General features: G+C 48.2%; 1 protein-coding gene across 3 annotated transcripts in view; it reads left to right on the top strand.

Moving 5' to 3' along the window:
- LOC147116717 (putative NADPH-dependent quinone oxidoreductase VAT1L) overlaps positions 1-16304 on the top strand; it is a 215311-nt gene extending 199007 nt beyond the window's left edge. For 2 of the 3 annotated variants that reach the window (XM_085991838.1, XM_085991840.1), the window contains exons 9-10: positions 10342-10434; positions 15460-16304. In XM_085991838.1, the coding sequence (XP_085847964.1) occupies positions 10342-10434; positions 15460-15558 (192 nt within the window). In that variant the 3' untranslated portion in view covers positions 15559-16304. The remainder of the gene's footprint in view (positions 1-10341; positions 10435-15459) is intronic. The other variant, XM_085991839.1, reaches the window with a different exon arrangement.
- The last annotated feature ends 1326 nt before the right edge of the window (positions 16305-17630 follow it).

Here is a 17630-nt window from a genome sequence, read left to right as displayed (position 1 = left end):
TCAATGGGCCGAATGGCCTCCTTCTGTGCCGTTATGAGTCTATAGGCAGGATTTTCATTGGGCCGTGGAGGCGGGATTGGAGGCGTGTGGGGGGGTTAAAACTTCGAAATCAGGGGGCACGAACCCATCCTGCCCCCAACCCGCCTCCATGCCAGTTTCAAAGGAGGCGGATACCCGACCTGTGCTGGGAGCCGCCTCCCTGAGGCGGGAAGGGGATTAATGCCAATTAACTGCCTGTTAACAAATAGTTAACAGGCATATTATGTCCGTGTGTAATTGAGACACGGACTGCAGGAGTTGGTTATAACAGGTCTTTACTGAGTGGAGACAAACTGGAACTAACTATGCAAAGTTACTACACAGGCTTATATACAGGGGTGGTCACTACTGGTACTGCAGTATACAGGGGCTGCAGAATATAGTTCTGTAAAGTCTGTGGGTTGTATAGCGAAGTAATACACAGACTACAAGAGTAACTTAAACAGGACTTTACTATTCGAAGGTCAGGGCGAATCTGCCCAATAAATTCTGCCACAGCACTTATATACCGGTGTGGTCACCGTCGGTATTACAGTATACAGCAGCCAGGATAAAGTAGTGCCACACCTAAAATAGTTCTCTTAAAGGTGGACGGTTACATACAATAGTTCTCTTAAAGGTAGAACAGTTACATACACTACAATCCTCCCTTTTTAGCTTACAACATACTTATTCCCCATTAACATAACATCATAACATATCCAACTTCATGTTACAACAGTTCACAGAGGTAGTCTCTGCGGAAACAGTTCACAGATTCAGTCTCTGCGGGAAACAGTTCACAGATTCAGTCTCTGATCTTCTTGACTCGGTCCGGACCACGCCTCCGTGGTGTAGTCGGGTCACCTTGCTAGAGGGACTCATCCCATAGTCCTTCCCTAGACTTAACAGCTTTACTTCCATCACTTCTGAACCAGCATTGCTGACTTTTTTAAAACAAACAAAAAACAGTTGGATTGCCTTGGGAAATTTTCCTACTTTCCAACTGATTTGGCTCCGTTCGGGGGACCACGTGTGTGATCGGGTAGAGGTAATAATGGTTCAGATGGTTATCATCTTCTGCTTCGTCTTTTCCTTTTTTTGCTTCTTGGAGACTCTCGGGGCTCCATTGTCAGCTGCCAGCTGTAACGCCACCATCTCCCTATGTTCCTTAGGCTTTAAGTGATTCATCCTGATTTCGGCACTTTGGGAGTTCTCGGCACAAGCTGGGCAGACCAGGTCCTCGTAATATTCAGTGTCACTCAACAGATCATGGTAATATTCGGTGTCGTCCTGAGCTAGGCCAGCGAGAGGGTCTTCTATTTCCTCCTTACCCAGCTGGACGTTAGCCGACTTTTGTTCCAAATCCCGACATCTGTCCTGAAGAGACTTCATCATGCGTTCAGATTCATCCCGCTTTTTCTGGGCTTCCTGCAAGTCTTTTACTAATGACCTCATTTGTGATTTCAATACTTCAACTTCATTCGGAGATTGATTGATCGGACTATTCAATCCCTCTACTGAAGTAGCTGTTTCAGTATTCTGTTGTTCTACATTGCCGTGCGTCAGCGTACTTTTGGCATCCAAGGGCTGTTCTGCTGCAGACTTCTCAGTCTGGGTTGCCACCTCAGCTCTTCCAATGACTTTTGAGAGCTCCCTTCCCTTTGAAGATTGAGGCTCGTATTTAAGTTTTTCCCATTTTAGAGTTTAATCCCTCAGCATATGAATGAGTTGGCTGACTGTTAACTCTTCTGCCATCATCCCTTTTCCATTAACTACAGGGCTGTTTATAACCTTGCCCTGGAGGAGTTGGCTGACTGTTAACTCTTCTGTCCTCATCCCTTTTCCATTAGCTGCAGGGCTGTTTAGAACCTTGTCCTGGGGCTCCTTTACTGCTTCTACTTCGCCATCATCCGCAGCCCCCATCATTCGAATTTCCACTAATGAATCGTCCGGTGATGCTGCACCCAACTTCAGTAGGAGCTCGGAAGTCATGTCGACCAACTCAGCTTTTTCTGCCTGCAACCTGCTAACCAGCGCCTTCAGTTGCGGCACATCCTGTTCCACCGGATTGGAGCACGCCCCTTCAGAAGCCGAATCAGCTTTGATTCATTTGGCCTCCTCGTGCAGACGGTTTGTGTGCTCCTGCTCCCTTTTCTTCCCCAGCTGCTTCTGTTGTCTTTCCAGATTCTCCCATTCGGTATCATAGAACTTTTTCATTGCTTTCATCTCTTGCTCGAGACGGCAATTCAATTGTTCTAGTTGCTGTCGTAATCTGAAATAAGTTTGCGTTCGAGCTCGATGTTCCTCAGTAATATATATGTCTGTAACTTGAACAGACTCAGAATTCTCTGTCAAGCTATGTTGTTGTTCAGAGGAATACTGTTCTGAAACTTTGTTCTCCTCTGGAGCATAAGCCTTTATGCCCACATTCGTTCTACCAACCTTAGTCAACAAGTTCATTTTAGACTTGTCTTTCATGCCAGAGTCTGAGCTGATTGTCTGCCCCGAGTCCTCACTCATTATTGCTTTGAGGTAGTGCCATTCCATGTCTATTTTCTTGATCCACTCCCGTCCTAGAAGTGGTGGTCCTCCCTCAGGTAGTACGTATAAGTCCATTCCGGGGTGTTCTTTGCCCCTGTCTCTCACCTTGACTCTTATCTTTCCCATGGGGTATACTTTATGCCCCGTGTATGTCTGCAATACGAACTTGGTATCTCTCAAGGGTATATGTGAGAATAGCCGGTTGTAATCCCTTCGATTTATGACTGATAGGGCTGATCCAGTGTCCAATTCCATTCTCACTTGGACTCCGGCTATTTTTAGCATGACCCAGATAGTTTGTAGGTCAGCTTCCTTACTCACATTATGAATTCTCAGACTACCCAGTTCCTGGCCGCTTGGGCCTGAATCCGAATTCTGTTCATCTGAACTCTTCTCAACCACCTTGTGTACTTTGTTGTACTTTTCCTGTGATGGCTTTTTTTTTTGGTTGTTGGTCTTCTTCCCTGACCGGCATACTTTGGCTATGTGACCCAGTTTGCCACATTTCCTACAGTCCTGGTTTTTAAACCAGCATTGGTTCTGGTTGTGTGTTGTCTTCCCACAACGATAACATTTCGTTGCACCCGAAGTAATTTGATCCACACTGAGGACCGCTGCCTTCAGCTGCATTTCTGCAGTTCCTTTCGCTGCGGCTTCATGTGATGCTGCAATAAGGACAGCCCTATCCAGTGTAAGGTCGTTCTCTTCGAGCAGTCGCTTTTGCGTTCCTTCCTTCGACAACCCGCACACGAACTTGTCTCGCAATGCCTCTGTCAGATTTCCTCCAAACTGGCAGTATTTCGCTAGCCTACGCAGTTCGACCAAGTATTCCGCGTTGCTTTCCTCTTTCCGTTGCGTTCTCGCATAACATTTGAATCGTTCCGCCAACATCAGCGGTGTGGGGTTCAAGTGATCCTTCAGAACAGCAACAATATTATCGAAGGTTTGATCCGCCGGTTTAACTGGTGCTAGAAGATGCTTCAATAGCCCGTATGTCTTCGCCCCCATCGAGTTTAGCAAGGTTATAGCTTTATCATCATCCTCTATTTTATTGGCCTCACAATATATCTCAATGCGTTCTACATACGTGGCCCAATCTTCTACCTCGGAATCGAAATCGTTGATGTTACCACGCTTAGGCATCTTCACCTCCCTGATAAACAACAACGAAATATTTCTTTAACTCTTTTAAAAAAAATTTTTTTTTCCAAGATGGCGGTTTCCCCGCACTTATCTTCTTTCCCCGCCCCTTTCAAAATGGCGGTTCCCGCTTCTGTCTTTTTCTCCGCCTACTGGCGGCTTCCCGCGCTTATCTTCTTTCCCCGCCCACTTTCAAGATGGCGGTTCCCGCTTTTCTTCCCCTGGCGGAAGGGGTAAGCTTTTCCCTCGGGCGACGGCCGCTGGCTTTCGGGGTTCGCAGCCTGCTCTTCGGCTTCAGCGCGTTCCCTTCTCTCGGCAGGGCAGCCGGTGCTGGGTACAACCCGTTGGCGGCGAACAGTTTCAGCCGCTGGGCTGGATCTCGCTCAGCCTTCCTCGCTCGGGCTCTGTCTCTCCGGTCGCGCGGCTCTCGCTCGCTCTCTCTCGGGCTCTGTCTCTCCCGTTCGCGCAGCTCTCGCTCGGGCTCTGTCTCTCCCGCTCGCGCGGCTCTCAATCGCGCCTCCCAGCCCTGTCGCAGTCCGGTGCTTGCCTCCCCGGCTGCGGCTGAGTTCTCCGCGATTTATTTATTTTATCTCTTCCCGCGCCTTACGATCCCGGTCGCAGCGCTTCGTGGCCTCGGTCACTGTCCGACCTTGTTCACCCAATCGCTCCTCCCAGCCTCTCGCAGTCCGGTGCTTCCTCCCCGGCTGCGGCTGCGTTCTCCGCGGTTTATTTATTTTATATCGTCCCGCGCCTTACGATCCGGCCGCAGCGCTTCGTGGCCTCAATCACTGTCTGGCCTTTTTCACCCCAATCGCGCCTCCCAGCTTCTCGCAGTCCGGTGCTTTCCTCCCCGGCTGTGGCTGAGTTCTCCGTGGCTTATTTATTTTTATATCTTCCCGCGCCTTACGATCCCGGTCGCAGCGCCTCGTGGTCGCGGTAGTTGTCCGGCCTTTTTCGCCGTCGCGGTCTAGCCGTCTCATGACGCTCCCCAGCCCGCTTGTACCGCGGCTTCTGCTCCACGCTGCCCCAGTCTCAGTGCCTCTGGGCCCGACTTCTGTCCGGCTCCTTTCCCCCTCGACCGTGGTCGAGTGCACCGCCCTTATCCTCCGTTTATTTGTTTCTATTTTCCCTTTACTCACAGTCACCGTGGCCGACTTGCTTCTCGTGTTGATCGGCTCACTCACCACCATGGCAGAAGGGACAATCCGTGCCTGTTGCTGATGGAAGACTTCGTGTTTGAAATCTTCCTCCTTTCTTGGTCTGCAGACTCGAGTTTTCTCTCAGCAAAACGACGAGGGCGGGTGCCTCTTCTCGACGCTCGTTTACTTCTTCAGAAGTATTGTTGCCGCAGGGTAAGATCGAACTCGTCGCCACTGTAAAGTCTGTGGGTTGTATAGCGAAGTAATACACAGACTACAAGAGTAACTTGAACAGGACTTTACTATTCGAAGGTCAGGACGAATCTGCCCAATAAATTCTGCCACAGCACTTATATACCGGTGTGGTCACCGTCGGTATTACAGTATACAGCAGCCAAGATAAAGTAGTGCTACACCTAAAATAGTTCTCTTAAAGGTGGACGGTTACATACAATAGTTCTCTTAAAGGTAGAACAGTTACATACACTACAAGTTCCTTCTGCAAAGTACATACACTACAATTCCTCCCCTTTTAGCTAAACAGTACATAACATTCGATTAATAATTAAATAACATATTTACAATTACAGTTGTCACATACATTAGCTGAAGTTAAGCAATTTTCAGTTCAGTCTTTGAGGAGGCTTCCTGATTCTGTCTGGATAACGCCTCTTTGGGGTATCAGGTTCTTCTGGCAGAGTTGATTCGGAATCAACGTCGTTGCTGGGTTCATCTGCTTCCAATATTCCAGATTCTGAGGTAGATGCAATTGGCACTTCGGTTTCATCACCAGGTGTATCGTGGTGTGGAATTGACGTTTTCCAGTGACTCTAGAATCTGGTCAGCATGGCGCCTTACAATGCTCTCTCCAACGTCCACGGTATACATTAGAGGTCCTTGCCGTGTACAGATCGTTCCTGGCTGCCATTTCTCTGTGCGGTAGTCCCGGGCCAAAACTGGTTGACCTATCTTAAAACTCCTGGTCGGCCTTTCATTCATATTCTGAAACTGCCTGTTCTCCACATCTCTTCTGATGTTTGGCTTAACCAAATCCAAGCGGCATCTTAGTCTTCGATTGAAGAACATCATGGCTGGAGTTTGGTTGATAACCGCATGTGTCGCATTCCGGTAGGCAAACAAGAAGTTATCCACCTTGTGTTGTAGGGGTATGTCTTCATTACACATTGCCTTGATAGCCTTCTTGAATGTTTGAACGAACCTCTCAGCCAATCCATTGGTGGCTGGATGATATGGGGCGGATGTGTAATGCTTAACACCATTGTTCTTTAAGAACCTCCGGAACTCTTCAGACACAAACTGTGGTCCATTGTCGGAGCAAATCTGTTCAGGCAGCCCATTTCTGGCGAATATGGTTCGTAAGACTGTGATAGTTTTTTCTGTGGTGGTTGACATTTTTATTACCTCTGGCCACTTTGAATGTGCATCCACCGCAATTAAAAACATCGAGTCCATAAATGGACCAGCAAAATCAATGTGCACCCTTTGCCATGGAGATGAGGGCCACTCCCATGGATGTAGAGGGGCTTGTGGTGGGGCGTTTTGGACCTTCTGGATCCTGTACAGCTCTTGGTCATCTCTTCGATTTCTCTATCGATTCCCGGCCACCACACAAACGCTCTGGCTAAGTTCTTCATTTTTACCCCTCCCAGATGACCCTCATGAAGCTCATTGAGCACTCTATCCTTCAATTTGGGTGGAATTACTACTCTGGATCCACACATCAAGGTTCCTCTGCACACTGACAGCTGTTCTCTTCTCGGCGAGAATGCTGGCAACAGTGGTTCGCCATGTGCTGGCCATCCCTTCACCGTTAAATCATAGACCCAGGAGAGTGTCGGGTCATTTTGTGTTTCCTTTTCTATGTTTGCATTCGTCACAGGTAGACATTCGACTATGGTCGAGTGGAATATCTCCACAGGATCCACTGCAGGTGCTTCTTCCACTGTTGGCAACGGTAGGCGCGACAATCCATCAGCATTCCCATGCTGTTTAGTTCCTTTGTACTCGATGTCATATTGGTGTGCCCCTAGGAAAAGGGACCACCTCTGTAGCCGTTGTGCTGTCATTATCGGGACGCCCTTCTGAGGGTTGAAAATGGAGACAAGAGGTTGATGATCCATTAGCAGAGTAAATTTCTGACCGTGCAGGTAGTGATTGAACTTCTTCACCCCCCACACCAGGCTGAGGGCCTCTCTGTCAATCTGGGCATAGTTACGCTCGGCTGAAGTTAACGAGCGTGACGCAAAAGCTATTGGCCTCTCTGAACCATCAAGGAATTTATGTGACAGTACCGCTCCAATGCCGTAGGGAGACGCATCACACGCCAGTCTTATCGGTAGTGATGGGTTGTAGTGAGCCAATACTTCTCTTGAAGTGATTAGGTCTTTACTCTTCTGAAAGGCCCGCTTACATTCATCGCTCCATTTCCATGCTACTCCAGTTTGTAGTAGGGCATTCAGTGGGTGCAGAATTGTGGACAAATTCGGCAAAAACTTACGGTAGTAATTCACCAATCCGAGGAATGACCTCAGTTGCGACACATTTTCAGGCGCTGGAGCCTTAACTACCGCTTCAATTTTGTCAGGGGACTTATGTAACCCCTCTTCATCAATCACGTGGCCACAATGCGACATCTGTTTCTTAAAAAACTCGCACTTAGGGCGATTGGCTCGTAGCCCATGTTCTCTTAGTCTAGTGAGCACCTGCTCTTGGTTGGCAAGGTGTTCACTGTCATCTTCACCTGTCACTAGGATGTCGTCCAAGTAACACTGAGTCCCCGGAATCACTTGCAGGACTTGTTCCATTGCTCTTTGCCATATCGCCGGAGCTGATGCTACTCCGAATACCAGTCGATTATACTGGTAAAGACCTTTGTGAGTGTTTATCGTGAGATACTTCCTAGAGGATTCTTCAACCTCCATCTGCAAATATGCTTGTGCTAGGTCAATTTTTGTAAAACGCTTCCCTCCAGATAGTGAGGCGAAATTATCTTCTATCCTCGGGAGAGGATATTGTACTGTGTGAAGGACTGGGTTCACCGTCACCTTGAAGTCCCCACAGATGCGAACCTTCCTTGGCTCCTCAGACTTATTTAACATTTTCCTCATGACAGGAACGATGGGTGTCGCCCACTCGCTCCAGTCTACCTTAGATAACACGCCTGCATTCTCCAGATTCTCCAGCTCTGCCTCGACGGCTGGATGAATTGCATATGGTACCGGTCTTGCTTTGAAAAACTTGGGAATTGCATTCTCTTCTATTTTTATCGAGGCGGTTATGCCTTTAAGAGTTCCCAGTTCTTGTTGAAATACCTCTTTGGCGTTAGCTAAGATTTTTTACAATTGTCCAGGTGTGACGTCGTCATCCTTTTTACCAGCCACCGTCAGTGCCTGAATGGAGTGCCAGTCTAAACTTAACTTTCTGATCCATTCACATCCCAATAACGGTGGTCCACCATCTTGCAGTATGTACAGATGCAATTTCTGTATTTCCGTGCCGTTGTATTCGACAGGCACCCTTATTTTCCCTCTAGGGTATACTTTTTGCCCCGTATACGTCTTCAAGACATTGGATGTCTCTTTCAAGGGTATGTGTGAGAATAGCCGTTCGTAGTCTCATCGATTCATGATGGTCACGGCTGATCCTGTATCCAATTCCATTTTGACTTGGGACCCTGCTATCGTGAGGGTGACCCAAATGGTTCGGTGATCCTCTTTTGTGATTACGTTGTGAAGTTTGAGACAGCTTAGTCTCTTGTTCCCGGATTCACTATCGCGCATCTGGTCTTCGGAACTACTGTCCGTCATCTTTTGTACTTTCCTGTACTGTTCCTCAGTAGCCTTTTTGTTGTCGTTAGTCTTCTTCCCAGACCTGCAAACTCGTGCAATGTGTCCCATCTTTCCGCATTGCCTGCATATTTTGTCCTTGGACCAGCAGTCCTTCTGGTCATGGGTTGTTCTGCCGCAGCGATAACATTTTTCAAATCCCCGTGTCATTTCGTGGGTGCCGTATTCCTGTGGCTTTTGCTGTATTTCCGCAGCTCCCCTTGCTGCTGCTTCGTACGATACTGCCACGCTGAAAGCCTTATCTAGCGTCAGCTCTTTCTCTGAGAGTAACCTCTTCTGGGTTCCTTCACTCAGGAGTCCACAGACAAATTTGTCCCGTAGGGTATCTGCCAGTCCTGCTCCGAACTGGCAGTGCTTTGATAGCTTGCGTAGTTCTGTAAGGTAATCAGCATTGCTCTCACCTTTATGCTGATTTCTCCTGTGGAATTTAAATCTTTCTGCTATCAGCAGCGGTGTAGGATTTAGGTGTTCCTGTAGGATATCAACAATTTCGTTAAAACTCTTCGCCATCGGTTTGGCTGGAGTAATCAGGTTCCGCAATAGGCCGTACGTTCTTGCGCCCATTAAGTTTAGTAGTACCGATGCCTTTTTCTCATCGGCTACTTCATTTGCCTCGCAATATACTTCGACTCTTTCCACATACGTGGTCCAGTCTTCTATTGCATTATCGAAGGCAGTGATATTGCCAGTCTTCGGCATCTTGGAAATCTAAGATGGCACCTACCGCGCTTTGCCTTCTTCCCCGATTTAACAAAATGGCGCCTCCCGCGACTTCCGTCTTCTCCGCTGCTGCTAGTGCTGTTGCTGGCGTTTTATGCCTTGATGGCGATGCCCTATGGTCTTCGCGCACTTCCACCCACGCTGCTGCTAATGCCGCTCTCCGCGGTTCCCGTGGCAAACTGCAGCTCCTCGCGGCTTTCTGCGCTTCTAATTTCTTTTATTTCCCCATCGTCGGAGCAACCCTGCGGGACACTTTCCTCCCTCTTCTCGGGTCTGTATGCTGCCCGGCTTCGTAGCACCGGCCGCGACCTGTGTGCTCCACCCTCTCTCTCTCTCTCTCCTCTTCCCGACAACGCTGCTCGGCCCCGTTGAAAAGCCACCCGATCGAGCTCTAGCCCGCCGCAGCCCAGGAAGGATCAGTGTACTACCTGCCACCAGCCCGATTAGCTGGAACACCATCGACAGGATAACCAAGCCCCGCTCTCGACAGCCTCTCCTGCAAATCTTTCACTCCGATGAATCAGAGGTGGTTGCCCACGGTCGACGCCCATTCCTTCTGATTGTTTTATTTATTTATTTTTTTCTTTCTTCCTTCTGGCCTCGACCTCTGACAACTTCGCTTCAGGGATGGATCCCCATGAGGTGGTGCAGACTGTAGGTAAGTTCGGATCTGCTCGTCGCCAGTATTATGTCCGTGTGTAATTGAGACACGGACTGCAGGAGTTGGTTATAACAGGTCTTTACTGAGTGGAGACAAACTGGAACTAACTATGCAAAGTTACTACACAGGCTTATATACAGGGGTGGTCACTACTGGTACTGCAGTATACAGGGGCTGCAGAATATTGTTCCTTCTACAAAGTACATACACTACAAGGCAGTTTTTAGCCTAATCCCTTTTTTTATTCCTGAAGTGTGGGATTCCCGACGGCTCCAACCCACGCCAAGTTAGCGAGGCGGACCGTCGGTCTGAAGGGCTTGGAGGGTTCGAGATGTCCAGTGCTCAGGTGAGTGATGGGTGCATGAGTGCAGAGGTAAGTGTGTTTGGTGTGTGTAAAGTGTTTATAGAAATTTTACTTAGATTTACTTACCTTTACAGACTTCCTTCCCTCACCTCACCGGCACAGAATGCAGAATGGCCGCGAGCTGTCAAAAGTTGCAGCATTCAGCTTTCTGTTCTGGAGAGATCTCTAAATCATCCTGAGAGGAAGGAATTAACCTGGAGTACAGATTGTCAGTGTTTGACAGCTTCAAAGAGCTGTGAAACGCTGATATTTCATCTGTCAAAAGCTCTTGACAGATGAAATATCAATCTGTGACATCACCTGTTGCTGGGTGGCCCTTAATTGGCCTGCTGAGCCCGCTGGGTGGGCTCAACAAGGTCAATCAAGTGAAAATCGCGTGGATTGGCCACAACTCGATGGAGGCGGGACTACAACCCCGAAAGTTGTAGTCCCGCCTCCTACACGCCTCCAGTATCAAAATCCAGCCCTATGACTCTATACGGCCCCTTGAGCCTGCTCCGCCATTCAGTAAGATCATGGCTGATCTTCAACCTCAACTCCACTTTCCTGCCCTATCCCCATGTCCCTTGATTCCCTTAGTGTCCATCTATCTATCGATCTTAGTCTTGAATATACTCAACGACTGGGGCAGAGAATTCCAAAGATTCATCACCCTCTGAGTGAAGAAATTTCTCCTCATCTCAGTCTTGAAATGGCCGACCCCTTATCCTGAGATGGTGACCCCTGGTTCTAGATTCTCCAGCCAGGGGGAAACAGCTTCCCGGCATCTACCCTGTCAATCCCCCTCAGAATCTTGTATGTTTCAATGAGATCGCCTCTCATTGCCGTGATTAGTCAATAACTCCATTATTGTCGTACCACGCGACTCCCCGTGATGGGAGAAGGTGAACCAGATGGAACTTGGTCTTTTTTTTGTCAAGCCCATTCCTGCAAATTCTGACTGATTGCGAGGTGGCGGGGGGGGCGGGGGGGAGAAAGCCGGATCGAGCTGGTGGGACAGCAATGGGGTAAATGGAAACCGAAACAAATCAGTAGCTCCTGAGGCCCAGTTGCCTCACCGATCGACCCTGAGCTTCCATCCGTCAGCTGCTGCCATTTATTTCAACAGCACTGAGGAGCCCAAAGACAAGAGCCAGCTCACAGAGCGATGAGATGACGTGGCTCGCAACAGCAGCCGGTGCCGTGGTAACTAGGTTGGGTATTGAGCATCAGGAGGCTCAGCATTTTTCAAACTGCTGGAGACGCAGCGTTATTAATAGCTGAAGCCGTTCTATTGGCGACAGCCTGTTGGGCTGGTAGCACAGAGACTGATGCGTGTGACCGCCCTTTTGCAGAGTGCTGCTAACAATTTATGGCGCAATAAATGTAGATGACATTTTAATGATACAATCAGCTTCCCTTAAAGACGTATGCCAGGGTTTATTCTCTCAGCAACAACAACCTGCATTTTATATCGCGCCCTCCTAACGCAGTAAAACATCCCAAAGCGCTTCACATAGAAACATAGAAGATAGGAGCAGGAGTAGGCCATTCGGCCCCTCGAGCCTGCTCCGCCATTCAGTGCGATCATGGCTGATCCTCCAAATTCAGTACCCGGACCCTGCTTGCTCCCCATATCCCTTGATCCCTTTAGCCTTAAGAAATATATCTAACTCCTTCTTGAATATATTTAATGAATTGGCCTCAACTGCCTTGTGTGGTAGAGAATTCCACAGGTTCACCACTCTCTGGATGAAGAAGTTCCTCCTCATCTCTGTCCTAAATGGCTTACCCCTTATCCTTAGACTGTGACCCCTGGTTCTGGATACCCCCGCCATCGGGAACATCCTTCCTGCATCTAGTCTGCCCAGTCCTGTTAGAATTTTATAAGTTTCAATGAGATCCCCTCTCATTCTTCTAAACTCCAGTTAATACAAGCCCACTCGACCCAATCTCTCCTCATACATCATTCCTGCCATCCCAAGTATCAGTCTGGTGTCCCAGGTATCAGTCTGGAGCGTTTATCAAATGGCATTGGTCACCGAGCCACATCATTAGATATTAGGGTGCAGGTTGACCAAAAGCTTGTTCAGAGAGGTAGGTTTGAAGCAGTGTCTCAAAGGAGGAGAGCGAGGTGGAGAGGCGGAGAGGTTTAGGGAGGGAATTCCAGAGATTTAGGACCCAGGCAGCTGAAGACGCGGCCGCCAATGGTGGCGCGACTAATATCGCGGTTGCGCAAGAGGCCAGACCTGGAGGAGCACAGAGATCGCAAAGGGTTGTAGGGCTGGTGGAGGTTGGAGAGATAGGGAGGGGCGCAGGCCTTTAATGGCCTGATTAACAGTTTGCTTCACAGACGCTGCAGGTGAAGGTGTTTCCCCCATTTTCTGTTTAAATCCAGTCTTAACATTTTCTGTTCAGAATTGAAAATTCTGATACCTCAGTCGTGACACACAGATTATGGCTAGCCCCATAATAAGAACAGAAAATGCCGGAAACACTCAGCAGGTTGGACAGAGTCTGTGGAGAGAGAAAGAGAGTTAACATTTCAGGTTGATGACCTTTCGTCAGAACTGGAAAAAGTTAGAGATGTGACAGATTTTAAGCAAGTACAGAGGCACGGAAAGTGGGGAAGGGAGGAAAGAACAAAATTGAAGGTCTGGGAGATGGTAATGGGACAATACCTCTCCCTGCCTCTGCATGCGCTTGAAATCTGTTTCATCAGAACTGGAAAAAGTTAAAGATGTAAGGTCATTGACCTGAAACGTTGGCCACGATTTTCCCTACCTCGGCGGGTCTGTGGCGGGCGAGGTCGGTGGCGGGTCGCAGCCTTACTGCTGGCTCCATCCCGGCCTCCGACATGACTTCCTCCTGATTGGGCTTGTTAAGCCCCGCCCAACTCGTTTCACAATCCAATTGAAGGAAGCGGGTCATTTGATGATGTGTCATCAGCTGGTTTCCTTAAAGGGTCCATGCGCAAATTTATTTTGACATTTGTGCTGTCAGTGTTCTACAGCATTGAGGTGCAGCAAACACTGACAAGCACTGCACAGAGGTGCATCGCTGCACCCAGGCTCTCCCATGACCTCCATATGCTTATGGCGGGAGTCACAGCACACAAGGTGGTCCTCTTTCCTTCCAGTGGATGGAAGCGACCTCCCCAGGAGACCAACGCAGTCTGGTTGCACATTGCACAGGAGGACACAAGCAGGGATGTCGTCAGGAGGACCAGGCTGCAGTGGCACGAACCTTTCAATGATTTTAATAGATCACGAAATGTTACTGCAAAACCACACTCAACCTCTTCCTGCTGTGCCACTCATCACAACCCAGTCACTCTACCTTCCCTACCCTACTCCTGCACATCATCCTTACTCACACCAACTTACCTTGCACCTCCACCCATCCCTCTCTACCTACATTAACACTTCCCCATCTCACTAGCCACTCCTCACACACATCCTTATCCTAGTCCAATCATACCAACTAACGACACACAAGGGTAGGCACTTGTGTGTTTTAGCCAATGTTCATACAAAGTTTCTGTTAAAGTGGTGTCAAACATTGAAACCTTTATTTTCAACACTTTGCCTCTTGGACAGATTTGTGTGCACCTTTGGAAGTGTCTTAGTTAGTTGCAGTGAATGGTGAAACATAACAGTACCCCCCGCAATGCTGATTAGTGTGAAAGGAATGGCTTGGGCATTGTAGGGATGGTTTATGGTGTGGGGTGGTGCCAACCTGGCGTATCATGGCATCCAGGGTGTACAGCATCAAGTGAAGTAAATCTAGCCATGGTGAGGCCATTCCTGGCGTCCCAGGCAGCAATGTGGTCGCGTGCTGATGCCCTGTGTCCTGTGCAGCATCAGGTGATTGCAGAGAAGGTTGGTGTGGTTGTTGGTGCTGCTGGTGTGCCTGGTGCTGCTGGTGTTGCGGCTAATCGTGGGGGGACTCTGAGGACCAAGGTGAGAGAGTATAAACCGTACCTATGCTGATGGAATAGATGGCAGGTGGACTTGAGATGACAGAAGCGATCTGTCACTGGTGAGAGAGGTTGTTCCAATGAGGTGACACTGGATAGAGAGTTTGCTCCAAACACTTGCAACCAGCGTAAAGCTCAATCTGCCTTCCAAATGCAGTAAGCAACAGCTTCTGAGCTTGGAAAGTAAACAACTGTGAGATGGGAGCTTTTATAGCACATTTCAAGCTGTCAAGTAATGAGATGATTCCATGGACATTCAACTCCCGCCCAGCTTAACAGGCGTGATCCCCGAGCAGCGAGGACCCCGTGGGCGAGTTGGTAAATTCTAAAGGTGAGCTCAAAATTGATGTTAATCCTCTGTTAACAAGATCATAATGACCTGAATTACCTCCCCCGCCGCTGCGTGCCGGGTCTGCTCAGCACTGACAGACTCGACATTTGGTAAAGGAGCGTGGCGGCGGGTTCAGAGCGGGGTCCCGACCTGCTGTAAAAAAAAACACTTTCCCACCTGACCAGCCACCGATCGCACCCGCTGACCGCCACCACCCCCCGCCCCCGGAAAATTCCTCCCCACCCATTAACTCTGTTTCTCTCTCCACAGATGCTGTCTGACCTGCCTGAGCGATCCCAGCAGTTTCTGTTTTAATCCAGTCTTAACATTTTTTTTTCCAGAATTGAGCATTCTGATATCTCAGTGGGGGCACAGAGATTCTGGGTAGCCCCATATTTGGTTACAAACTAGGGTCAGAGTTCAGGCCTGGTCCCGCTCACAAGAATCGATGAGGATCAATGGGTTTGAACAGGAATGTTGAAATTTCAGTGGGCAGCCTTCAAAATGGAGGCTGTTTGGCCTGTCTTTTACACCGGGTGTCACCAGCAAAGTGGACTACTCATCATTCCTTAGTAGTGTCACCTCTCACCTCGATAGCTATGTAAATATGTGCGCACACACCCACCCCCCCCCATAATTATTGTAATTGCTCTCATTTATAACCCATCGGAACTACTGCGTGTGGAACCATCAATCTCTCCTCATTCATTGCTTCCAGATGGCGAATGACAGCACAGAGACCAGCGAAGCAGGTGAGGAAGAGGAAGATCACGAGGGCGACAATGGGAACAAGGAGCGCATGCCCTTCATCCAATAGCCTCCAGAGCAAGGGTGGGGAGGGGGGGAGAGAGAGAGAGAGGGAAAAAAAAACCTACACGTTAAATTTTTTTTTATTGATGTTTGTCGCTGGAGGAAAGAACGACTTGAGGAGATCTCCCTGGTGCGGAAGTGAACAAATGCTGGCGTACTGTGCGTATTTGTGTCTGTCTGCAGTCAGCCAAGCTACAAGCTGCTTCAATCGTAGTGATCTGAACTACTAAAGTGCCATATCCTTTTCAGTGCAGTATTATGACCAACATTCAGTGTTAAGATCCTGTGAACAAGAGGTCCATAGTGTTATGCTTCTCCTTGTTTTTAAAGTGGGAACAGTCCTTCTTCTGTGAATTTATTGCAATCTTCGGTGCGTCCCTGTGTTCCATTCAAGTATTTTCTTTTTCTCTCTGTTGATTTCTTGTGCATGGTTCTGTTAACCTGTTAGTGCCTGTATTTATTCCGATCTACATCACTGACCAGCGACCATTGAATAAATCAACGTTAAGTATTCAAGACATGCACCTTTTACCAGTACAAGTGACAGGAGCTGCTTCTGAACTTGCCTTACTGAGGAAAAGAAAATTGCGTAGACCTATTTATCAGCTCAAAAGCCTAAATAATGTGAATGGAGATCTCGTTTTGTTTATTTGTTGCATTGGTTGCATTAGTGCTTTTGTTATCTTGTGCCTATCAAACAATGTTTACATAAAAATTTAAAAAAATTTAAATAAAAAGATAATTAGCAATTGATTACTGGTCAAAGTGATTATTTCATTTTCCGGAAGGGGAATAGGAACTGGCGGGCAGGTAAAGACCAGCTGGCCCATCAAGCCTGCGCCTTGCGCCATGATGGACGGAGCATCGTGACGAAAGACTTCTTCCCTCCCCACCCCACCTTTACATGGCAGATGCAGTATAAAATGGATAAATGTGAAGTTATCCACTTCGGTAGCAAAAACAGAAAGGTAGAGTATTATTTAAATGCTGATAGATTGGGAAATGCTGATGTACAAAGGGACCTGGGTGTCCTTGTACACCAGTCACTGAAAGCAAACATGCAGGTGCAGTTAGGAAGGCAAATGGCAGTTAGGAAGGCCTTCATTGCAAGAGGATTCGGACGGACGGACAGACAGACTGACTTTAATGGGGATTTGAGGGGAAATTTCTTCACCCAGAGGGTTGTGGGGGTCTGGAACTCACTGCCTGAAAGGGTGGTAGAGGCAGGAACCCTAACCACATTTAAAAAGTACTTGGATGTGCACTTGGGATGCTCTAACCTGCAGGGCTACGGACCAAGAGTTGGGAAGTGGGATTAGGCTGGATAGCTCTTTGTTGGCTGGCGTGGACAGGATGGGCCAAAATGGCCTCCTTCCGTGCTGTAACTTTCTATGATTTCTGGACACAAAAGGCATCAAGGGATATGGGGAGAGAGCGGGAATATGGTATTGAGTTAGAGGATTAGCCATGATCATATTGAATGGCGGAGCAGGCTCGAAGGGCCAAATGGCCTACTCATAAGAACATAAGAACATAAGAAATAGGAGCAGAAGTAGGCCATTCAGCCCTTCGAACCTGCTCCGCCATTCAATGAGATCATGGCTGATCTTCTGCCTCAATTTCATTCACCGGCCTTATCGCCATATCCCTTGATGCCCTTACTAGTCATAGAAGATAGGAGCAGGAGTAGGCCATTCGGCCCCTCGAGCCTGTTCTGCCATTTAACGAGATCATTGCTGATTATCCAAATTCAGTACCCTGTCCCTGCTTTCTCCCCATATCCCTTGATCCCTTTAGCCTCAAGAAATATATCCAACTCCTTGAATATATTGAATGAATTGGCCTCAACTGCCCTGTGTGGTAGAGAATTCCACAGGTTCACCACTCTCTGGGTGAAGAAATTCCTCCTCATCTCAGTCCTAAATGGCTTACCCCTTATCCTTAGACTGTGACCCCTGGTTCTGGACTACCCCGCCATCGGGAACATCCTTCCTGCATCTAGTCTGTCTAGTCCTGTTAGAATTTTATAAGTTTCAATGAGATCCCCTCTCATTCTTCTAAACTCCAGTGAATATAAGT

This window comes from Somniosus microcephalus, chromosome 6 (genome assembly GCF_052327205.1).
Source record: "Somniosus microcephalus isolate GS21.2 chromosome 6, FLI_Smic_1.0, whole genome shotgun sequence".
NCBI classification, from domain to species: Eukaryota; Metazoa; Chordata; class Chondrichthyes; order Squaliformes; family Somniosidae; genus Somniosus; species Somniosus microcephalus.
This window is presented reverse-complemented; position numbering and strand designations above follow the sequence as displayed.